The sequence below is a fragment of the Topomyia yanbarensis genome, chromosome 2 (assembly GCF_030247195.1).
Source record: "Topomyia yanbarensis strain Yona2022 chromosome 2, ASM3024719v1, whole genome shotgun sequence".
NCBI lineage: Eukaryota > Metazoa > Arthropoda > Insecta > Diptera > Culicidae > Topomyia > Topomyia yanbarensis.
The window spans coordinates 312,606,370-312,616,876 of NC_080671.1; the positions used below are offsets into that span (position 1 = coordinate 312,606,370).

At 37.5% G+C, this 10,507-nt stretch overlaps 1 protein-coding gene across 2 annotated transcripts in view; it reads right to left on the minus strand.

Annotated features, from left to right (window-relative positions):
- Positions 1–9,539, minus strand: part of LOC131683576 (uncharacterized) — a 91,448-nt gene extending 81,909 nt beyond the window's left edge. For both annotated transcript variants that reach the window (XR_009304536.1, XM_058965667.1), the window contains exons 1-2: positions 9,199–9,539; positions 1,117–1,976 (exon numbers count right to left, since the gene is read on the minus strand). Coding sequence is in view for 1 of the 2 variants with exons in the window: in XM_058965667.1 (XP_058821650.1) it covers positions 1,117–1,607 (491 nt within the window). In the remaining variant the exon portion in view is untranslated. The remainder of the gene's footprint in view (positions 1–1,116; positions 1,977–9,198) is intronic.
- Positions 9,540–10,507: the final 968 nt, after the last annotated feature.

The following is a 10,507-nucleotide window of genomic DNA, read 5'->3' on the forward strand; positions in this document are numbered from 1 at the left end:
ATGGGATCAAGTCTCCCCGGGGATCAAGTCTCCTCAGTCTCCCCTAATGTGTCATAATCACTTTACTCGTGTCCGATTCACTCACTAAACGGAATTGACTCTTTTGATCGATTCAGTGATTCGTTTCAGAACTTTAAAAAATGTTTGAAATGAAACGGGAAAAATGTATTTATTATGCGTTTTGGGAAGGGGGAGGGCGGTTAAGGGTTTCAGAATGAAGAAAAGACTTTATTTTCGATTTTTTGTAGCAAATTGATCAAAACTCTTGTACATTATGATGTATCATCTAAATAACATTATGTAATTTTTCTATGCTAAAATATCGACAAGCTACACTGTGATGAAGATTTTTGTAGAATGCCTGTGGAAAAACACGATTTGTGGTGTCATTCAAAAACTACTTAACCGATTTATTTCTAACTTTTCACATACATTCTATGTATGAGATATCTAACCCCTACGTTGGGTTTTCGAGATAACTTTTCAATTAAGGGAGTTTTTACCTATGTGAAATGAAAATTGCTATTTTTCACGAAAAATTCCGCCATTTTCAAGATTGGTTTCTCCCTCGAAATTACAACTATTATTTAATTTAAATTAGTTACGAGTCGATATTTTATTCCGTGAAGACAAGCAGAGCTCATGTGTTCATTGTGTTTGTTTATTTTAGAGTGATTCATAATCATGGCAAATTCATTCGGTTCTTTTTGGCTTTCGTTAAGTTTATAATAAACTAGCTAATAACCATCGCGCGTTGCTGCGACTTTCAACGAAATAGGAGGAAAATTCAATTTGTCCGAAGCGCCATCTTATTATCGAGCAGATAATTCCCAACCAATAGCACACAAACATGCGCCATAACAAATGCCTGCTATGTATAAATTTTTATGGCAATCGGTTAAGCCGTTTGGGAGTTCATAAATCATATACATACAAACATTAACTTTTATATATGTAGATAGATAGATAGATAGATTGTCACTCCTTCAGTGAATCGCAGCTCTTTAAAAAACAATCGCGATTCATTCGCTCTTTCTGAAGAGTCGATTCTTTTCATCGATTCGCGACTCATTCACCCATCTCTAGTGCGTACTACCGAGGCATACCAGTACCTACCTCTTGATAACGATGTAGTGTTGCCAGTTGATCAGCTTAAGCTTCTTGAAGATTTCATTTCCCTTGTAGACGACGGCTGGCTCCAAACGTACAATGAATTCCTCGTCGTCTATAGAACTTGCACTCTCATTTTTCTCATTTCCGTTCCCCTGCCGGTGGGAGCTGTTTGCACTGGAACTGTTTGCTTCTTCCTTTCCATTGGTACGCTCACTTACCGGATTGGATTTGCTTCCATTTTCACCACTGCTGCCGGAAACCACCAGCGCAGGACGTAGGTAATTGCCATCTCCGGCGAACGCTCTTATTATTACATCACTAGTCGCGACGAGATCTGCCAAACTCAAACTATGATCATAATTCACGTAATCGCTTTCGTAATAACAAGCACTATTAAACACGATAAAATCTGCAACATTCGTAACGGCAACGACAGTACCACCCAGCAGGGATGTAGCATAAATCAGAAGCGGAAACAGCTTTGCGCCAATCATTTTCTCTATCAGCTGTCTCCCGTTTTTCCAACTTGTCGATCTAGCACTTTCACCGGTGAGAATGTAATTTATTCCACTTATTCTTTCTCAATTTTCCACATTCAATTTTGACCGACCGGTTATTTTCACTAGCGATGGCACGAGCTCTTCACTACCAGCTGCGGGGGAGTATCAATTTGGTCGCTTCCCATGACGACGCGTCCTCCCTTTCTACGGTGCTGTCGTCCTGAAAGTGTTGCGCAAGGCGACAGAGCGGTTCCTGTGTTGAATCTCATGTGTCGCCTCCAACCACCTGGCAGATAGTCGGCGGGTGACGATATTTACGGGCAACATACATACATAATTTCAAACGCCAACTCTTGTTACAGACTGAAACGAAAAGCAGAACCCAAGGTATAAGGCAACTTGAACATTGAATGGAAAAGTGTAAATTTTCGATCGAAAGATAGCCAGCAAATGCGAGTCCATGGTTTCCGCAGTAGAATTGAAAGTATTGGTGGAAACGTGGGAATACGCGGAAATGTTTTTAGAATTATGAGGTGCTGTTCGACGATCAAGGCGGGCAAGGGTTCAAAGGGTAAGGGCAGACGCAAAATTGAATGTAAAATGTAAAATGAACGGGGAAAGCTTCTGCAGGAAACGCAAACAAGATAATTTGTTTCCCGGGTGGGTTTGGAAATATTTGCATAATTGAATTTTTAGTTGAGATGAATGCTATCCAATTTGAGCGATTTGGGATGTGTGTAGTCGGAAAATAAGATTTTGAACGGAATTTAACACTTCGGTAGTTTATTTTCGCAACCCTTCAAAACAAAATTAATCTATTGTAAAATAAATTATAACCATTGGTGTAAACAAAGAGGTAAAACCAAATACATAATCATTTTAGCATGGGGCACGGCCCGGCGCATGCAAAACCGAAACAGTACTAACGAGAGCAAGGAATATTCAAACCGTTGGATATTCGATTTCGCCAATAAGGTTTGTCCGATCCCGACCCTAAAGAAAAGATCTACCGCGCCGCACCCCCTCATGATAGCGCGAACGAAGCACTTTCTTCAAAGGTGGAATGCTAACTTGCTCTCTTATTATGTAACAATGAAGCCCCAGGGCCAGACAGAATTAAATTTAAATTGTTGAAGAATCTGCCACACTCTGCTAAGAGACGCTTGTTGAATTTATTTAATAAGTTTCAGGGAGAGGGCAACATTGCCCCTAATGGATGGAGGCAAAAGAAGGTCATCGCCATCCAAAAACCAGGAAAACCAATCTCCAACCACAATTCGTATCGGCCAATCGCAATACTGTCCTGTATCCGGACGTTGTTCGAGAAAATGATCCTATCCCGCCTCGACAATCAGGTCGGAGCAAATGGCTCATTGTCACAGATACACAATTTGTCTTTCGCAAAGACAAAAGGACGAACGATTGTCTTGCGTTACTCCCAACAGAAATTCAAGTGGCCTATGCTAAGAAAGAACAGATGGCATCAGTTTTCTTGCATATTAAGGGGGCTTTGGATCCAGCACTCTAACCCGCTGATGAAAACATCACACTTCTTGGCTGGATCTCAAGATATAGAGTTTGAAAAATAGTACATGCTCACTAGCGCCGCCTGGCACATCTATTTCAATTTTTCCATGATCACGTAGTTCTTGACCTCCTCTAGAACTTTACCAAAAACACCATCTTTCTAAGTTATTAGACTTTTGAGATGTATCATATTCTAAATGTGCTGTTGGGTGGTACTAGTGCCGCACAATAATAGTATCCCAAACTACTCTGTCACCATCTGTCAGTCTTTGATTTCTCGAGTAACCGTACTGAAGACAACACTTCTTTAAATATTTTCGTTATTGAGATACAAAATGATTTTAACATTAGTTAAACATTTGCATTCGCAATAGCGCCGCCTGGTGGGATAATTCCGATTTATTATTATTTTCACCATCCAGAAGCTCTTGACTTTCTAAACAAATCTTCTTGAGACATCACCTTTCAAAATTATCAGTGTTTAGATATATTTCCTGTTAAACCAATTCAATAAGAGTCACATTCACGACAAGAGGATCGATTTATTTACTCTCTTTTAAAGAACTTTTGGCGGCACAGTTCTCAACCAATTGGTTATCCAATTACTCTAAATTGTTGGTCTAAGTAAGCACAATAAATTTGCCAAAGAAAGTAAGGAACGCAGACGAAATATTCGGACACAGCCCAAATTAGTCAAAATCCTATTCCGGATTCACACCGCCAGTCATTCGTTTAGTAGGAAAGCAGAATGTATGTCCATATCATGTTATGAAGGCCCTCGAAATTACTCCGTGGTAGGGTAGGCCGCGTTTTATAGCACCGCGATAAATTTATGAAAAACATGCGGTGACAAAAATGAAGTGCACTCTTGTGAAAAAATGATTCCTAAGCATTTTATGCCAATAGCACATTTTTTGAAAAATGTATTGTTTTGGCTTCAGGAGAAATATCACATATGACGTTCTTTGTATCGTGAAAATTAAAAATAAACACGATCTTTACGTTAGGGGACAATTTTTGCCCCCTCTTATTAGGCAAACCATATTTAATAGATCAGTGTCCAAAGATGATATTTCCACACATCTAAACAAACAAATTGTATTTAAAACTATTCTAATTTATTTTATAACAAAACAAAGCACCCTTACTTTTGTCCAACTGTGCTCAAGTTTTATATAGAGACTTTTTTCGAAATGCGAAAGTTTATGCAAACTAACCTTTTTGATAATTCGAGATTTATCTTGACACCCTAGTGTCCGTTTCTCTTATTATAGGTATCTATAACAGCGCACTTTCGTGTATCTACTGTCGAGGAAAAAAAACTCCGTTAACTCACTTGTACTAACATATTAACGTTACTCTGTTGGTTAGCTCCAAGGGTGTTAAAGTAAACAACCAGCATGCATGCAAAACCTCCTCTCAACTTTAGCAATGTTTCTTCAAGATAAAAAAAGCTCGAACCGTAATAGGATACCCTGTCCTTTGGTAAACAAATACCATACTGCAAGTAAAGCGGAAGTTCGTGCTAACAAGCAAGAAGTAACTTTCTCCTTATCGCGGCATACCCTGCGTATCCCAAGAAGTGCTCACGAAGACAAACCGACGAAGAAATAAGTCAGCTGCATGGAGTCCAACGGATCGAAGTAGGAGATGGAAATATCGCATTTTGTTGATTGCCTGAAGACATCCGTTCTAAAGCGAAGCTGCCCTCTGCTGCAGCGAGAAAAAGAACATACCCTTATTGTGCTTTTCTTGGGAAAGAAATCGAAAAGTGGACACTTAAAGTTAAATGGCAATGTGAGAACATTTGTATTGTAGAGTGCCTTTGCTTATAAACTCCCCCAGCTGCGTCCTAGAGGAGGTGGATCATATTTTTATATTTTTGCATAAATTGAGTGGCCCTTGATGTTAATCACTGCAGGCTCCAAGAAATGACAGAGGGCACGCCCCCCCCCCACTATTCGGCCAGAAGCCAATTTGGTTAAAAAATTTGTTAGCGCTAAACAAAGCATTGTTTCTATTAGGTTTGTGGTACCGGTAGTACCGGTTTCGAAAATCTGAGGAATACCGACCCATTTAAGATACCGTATTACAGATTTCGAGCTCAATATTGCGCATCTATAATACGTCATGTCCTGACTCTTGCAATAGCACAGCTCCAAAACAAGTGAAATACCGGTCCTGAACAAAAATAAATACCTACCGTTATTTTCAGTGCCTTGCAAAACTTTTGATAAATAATACATCCGAACCCGAATATTATTTTTGTAAGCTTACCCAAACCCAACTCGTATCCGGATTTTATAAAAGTACAAAACCCGACTCGTACCAGGACATGAAAAATAATCCGAACCCGACCCGTACCCGACCCGAACCCGACCCGAATCCAACCCGTACCAGCATTTAAAAAATCTAAGACCATGCCTGACCCGAACCCGATTTTCAATAAATAAATTTAACCAATTTGATTCGAATGAGTAGGGGAGTCTGGGACTAGTTGGCGGTGTTTTAATTTTTTAGTTGTTTGATTCAAGTAGATTGTGCATTAAATTGATTATACTGAAAAATATAATCATCCACGTAATAGATTAAAACTCACCGTAAATAACACAAATTCCATAAAATTAGGAAAATTCGCTTAATACGTTCGAAAACTGTACCCCATGAATTCTACAACACAAAATGAAATGCATAACATGAAAACATATTTTACATAGTTTTAGGTAAAAAACGAGAGACAGTCTCATATGCCTAAATCAAGCGAAGAAAAAGGAACACCGCCAACTTACACCTTCCGCGAACTAGGCGTGGGATCTCCTATTATTAGTTTATCTTTCGGCATAAATCCAGCAATACCACAGTTCTAGATTTCTCTCGGCGACAATACCTGGCATGGAAACTGCCGCTAATTATGATGTAGTTAGTGAGATGCGAGGACATTTTTTCCGGAACTATTTTACCGTAAAATCGTAAAATTTTCGATAAGATTAATTTTTCAAAAATCATGTAAACAAACATCAATTTTATTCTAAACACGCTCAACTTTTGTCCGTAACGTTTATTTTGTAATTTATTAATTGATCTTGCAATTGAAAAAGATACATTTATCTGATTATTTTTGATTAATTGTAATAATTTCGTGTACCTGTATACATGTACATATGCCTCTATAATTGAACTTATCAATAAATTTTTTAGCAATGCCAAATATTTATGTCAATAAAGCCATAAAAAATTACAATTTTCGATGTTTGGTGGTTAATTTATAGACTATTTTCCTTAAACAAATCGTTAGAAGTCATACAATACGTATCTTTCACATTTGTTTTTCTCTTTCAATGACTTAAAGATGAAGGAAATCTACAACATCACTTCAAAAATGCTTAAGTAACTTCACGAAAAGCAATAAATGTTTCCCTGTTTCATAGTACAATAAAATGTTTAACAATTACTCGCAAAGATATTACTAAAAAAAATGAAAAAAATTTATCCGTAGTTCCAAAAATGCTGTTAAGATTGATTTCATTGGTAACTTAATGTCACTAAATTGATGGGTAATATGATTGCTGGTAATTATAAGTGAAATAAATTTTAAATTTTGTGATAAAATATAATCTTTTGCGACATGGTCATGTTGCCCCTTAAGATTGCTCATATTGGTTTTTTCAAAGATTTTGAATTTTCTTCAGCAGGTTTAATAACTGCATGTAATTTCTCCACCCGAAAATCCAATTGATTGTAGCAACTCATTCCATGTTTTATTTAAATGTGAAGTAGAATTTTTTTTCAGTATCCTCGCATTGCGCGTAATGCAATGAGAAAAAACAGCAACATCCTCCGCTGCTAACAGTGATTATCACCCACTTCAGAGCTCTTCGAACTTAGCTTTCGAAGTTCCTTCCGGACGTGAAAGCCTCTTTTCAGATTGGCCGATGAATGCACTAATTGTAGCGAAACCCATAAATCGAAATTCGAGCATGTCCTGTTTGAGAAAAAAATAAATTCTCGTTCAAAGTAACAAAAATAACGAATTAAAAATTTAATTTACTTCTTCACTTCGAAACACTTGAAGAAAACAAGTTATCTTATGCTTAACTGGAAGGTGCCTCGGCTTAAATAACGTCTCCAATTTCGTTCTCACACATCTTTCCTCCAACCAATCTAGGTAGCATCACGGAAGATTTTTTCGGCAATCAAGGTTTCAATTAATGACTGCAATGCTAAATTCTACCTCTATGTTTGAAGCTTTTCAAACGGGGTGGGAATTTGCTAATAAAATTGTAATGAATTTATAGTTCCATAATGATTTTAAATAATCATTTAAATTTGAATGCTCGTTTATTAACCTTTGTGCGTCCAACAACAAAAAAACAACTTTAGTAGACCGTTGAGGGTACCCTGGCACCCACAAATTGAAATATGGTTTTCTTTAACTGATTTGGACAGTTTTAGATGATCTGGATTCAGGAACTCGTCCACTTTTTGATTATGTGAAATTGAACTGAATGAATGTGACTGGTTCTTGGTAAGCCGGATTTTCCGAAGTAATGTTCCATTACTAGGGTGATTTGTAAATTTTAATAATATACTAGCATTTGAGTATCAAAGCTTTTCGAATTGTTTTGGAAGTCGGTTATTCATTGTAGCGGGACCACATGGTCTGTGTTAAGTATACCCAGATTATTTTTTTTAACGCGATTGCCCCGGGTTTAGGGAATATATTTGTAAATCTATTACGAAGAAGGTTCGTGCAGACAACTTTCGTCCAATATACGAATTTTTCATAAATAGCATAAATCTTTCGTAGTTTTATAAAAACGTTTTTATTGTTATGGCGAGTTGTTTGTGGATGTATTACGAATCATTAGTTGGAGTGTATTAGCCAAAATAATTGATTGATGAAATAAACAAAAATCTTACTAATAATAACGAACTACTTTTGAACCATTTTTTTCCGAAGAATCACCAAAATATTTATGCACAAAAAATTCATATCACTCAACGAATTTATTCGTAAATCAGTTGCGATGAGCTTTCGAAAAATATACAAATTGCTTGTATATAATCAGGTGAAGTTTTTATTTAAATTAGTTGCTCGTGAATTCGATGATCATAATCCCGTATTCGAATACTGATCGCTAATAGAACTTTTTTATGTTAATTTCCGTTAGTACAATGTACGAAATGGATTCGTTGGCAGTCCACGATTTTCCAAGTAAACCCTAACGAAAATAAAAATTTCTTCAAAAGAGCATCGTAAATATAACGATTAGTTTTTGAAAATTTTATGCAAAATTTCGTAAATGCTACGGATAAGGTTTCTACTCAACTCATAATATTAGTCATAGGCGTCGATCGTTTTATTTCTGCTTGGATTAACGGACCGAATTTCAATACTGAATGGCGTAGGTGTCGAAAATGTATAAATACGGCTTCCATCTTGCGAAAACTCAGTCGTATATCACAAAATTTGAAGTCAACGTCCGCGATACGAGTCGGAGTAACGCTTTTCATAAACTTCACAGAAAACATGATTCGCAGATTTCCTTTGTGTCACAGCTTCATAATGTTCTCGATCTCCTTGTGCTACGCTATGCACTAACCCTTGGCTTTTGTCGGCGAATATTGCTGCACACCGAAATATGAAGCACCAATAACGTTGCAAACTACTCGATTTTAGTAATGACCCGTGGTTTCAAAGGCTTCGTAATCAATTCTATATAAATTTGTCATTGTCTGCTATTATTCTATGACAATTATTTTCGCTTTCATGAAGTAAATTATTCGAGGGACTACATTTTTAAATACATTACGTTTCAATACAAGAAATGAAATGATAAAATACAAAACAGCCACATAGAGCACAGCATTTGGCCGAATTTTTCCACAACAATACCTCAAGATAGTGAATTCACCATCATTTGTCTCCGTCTTTTTACCACAGAAACCGACTCTTGTTGGTTCTTTACATTATTCAGAGCACATATGTACTTGACTGGATACCAAGCCAATCAACGACACTGATTTTATATCCATATAAATTTGATTGAACACTTACATAAAAGCAATCTAACTGGTACCCAACACTGTTCTCGTTTCTCACTGTTGCCCGCTTTCCTCGGGGATTTATTGTGGTGTTTCAAATCTTTACAGATGTGAAATTTCCCCCCGAAAGACGCCAATTGCGCTCAGTATACGGGACACAGCTGACAAGCAAAACTTTTGTTCGTCTTTCCTTGGCACGTTTGTCTCAATTTCTGTAATACTATAGCGAACTTATGAGTGGCAGTTTAGTATACTAAAGCACGAAGAAGGGAACGGACTGTAACGAGTGTTCGCTTTTTTTTCTAGAATGTACCTAGTATACGCCTCGAATTCTCACAATGAACTGAAGTTGCACGATGTAATGCAAGGATATTTTATCTCAAAGCTATGGAATGGACCAGTATTGCAAAGTAGTAAAGATTGAGAGCGAGAGAACAAATTCTAGTCACAACAGAGAACCTACGATCGCGCCTTCGTAGCCGATGATAATAAACAAAGCCCCGAACCCAGAGACTCACGTGTTACAACTGATTATCTCCAAAGGATTTGGTACAGATCGGATCGGGATTTGCTAAAGCATTTTCACTGATAAGGAAAAGCGAGCGACAGATGCTCTCTACAGAATTCGTGTACGGCGGATGCTGCGCTCACCGTACATGCGCTTTTCAGCTGTTATGGTCTACTGTACAGCTATGCATGTAACCATGTTCTTCGTCGAATGCTTGCCAGTCATGTACTGATGCTGTGATAAAATCATACCGGGAACCGTTTTGCTTTGCTGCATGTTATCAGATATATGCAAACGAGTGGCGAAAATAGCTGACGTAAAGCAAACGAATAAAATGTCTTTATCGCAGCTAATTTATGGCTGAAAATTGTCGGCACCACTCGAAGCTGTCGTTGGCTGGGACACGATGCTCGGGTTCAAGTTTTTCCTATTTATTGCGACAGATAAACTTACAGCAGGTTTTGCGAAAGTACCGGGAGTCTAAACGTTGGTTCAGTGCTCCAAAAATGTTTTTTTTATTCTGACAAAGAGAAGAATATTTGACCCAAAAAAAAATTTCTTTTGTTCAGTAAGATCGTTGCACTTTGCAACTTTCATCCCTCCCGGAAATGTATTGGTATCCGGCAAAAGGAAATTCGTTTTCTGCCTTTTCTACACATCGCTGTTTCGGCTCAATGCACAAGCTTTTAACAACTTCTCAACAGAGTTTTGTGTTTGTTGAACCCCATCGCTAAAAACTTATTTTCCCAATATGGCAGATTGTATTATTTATTTTCCACCTACCAGCGAATTTTCAATCACCCTTGATCCTACC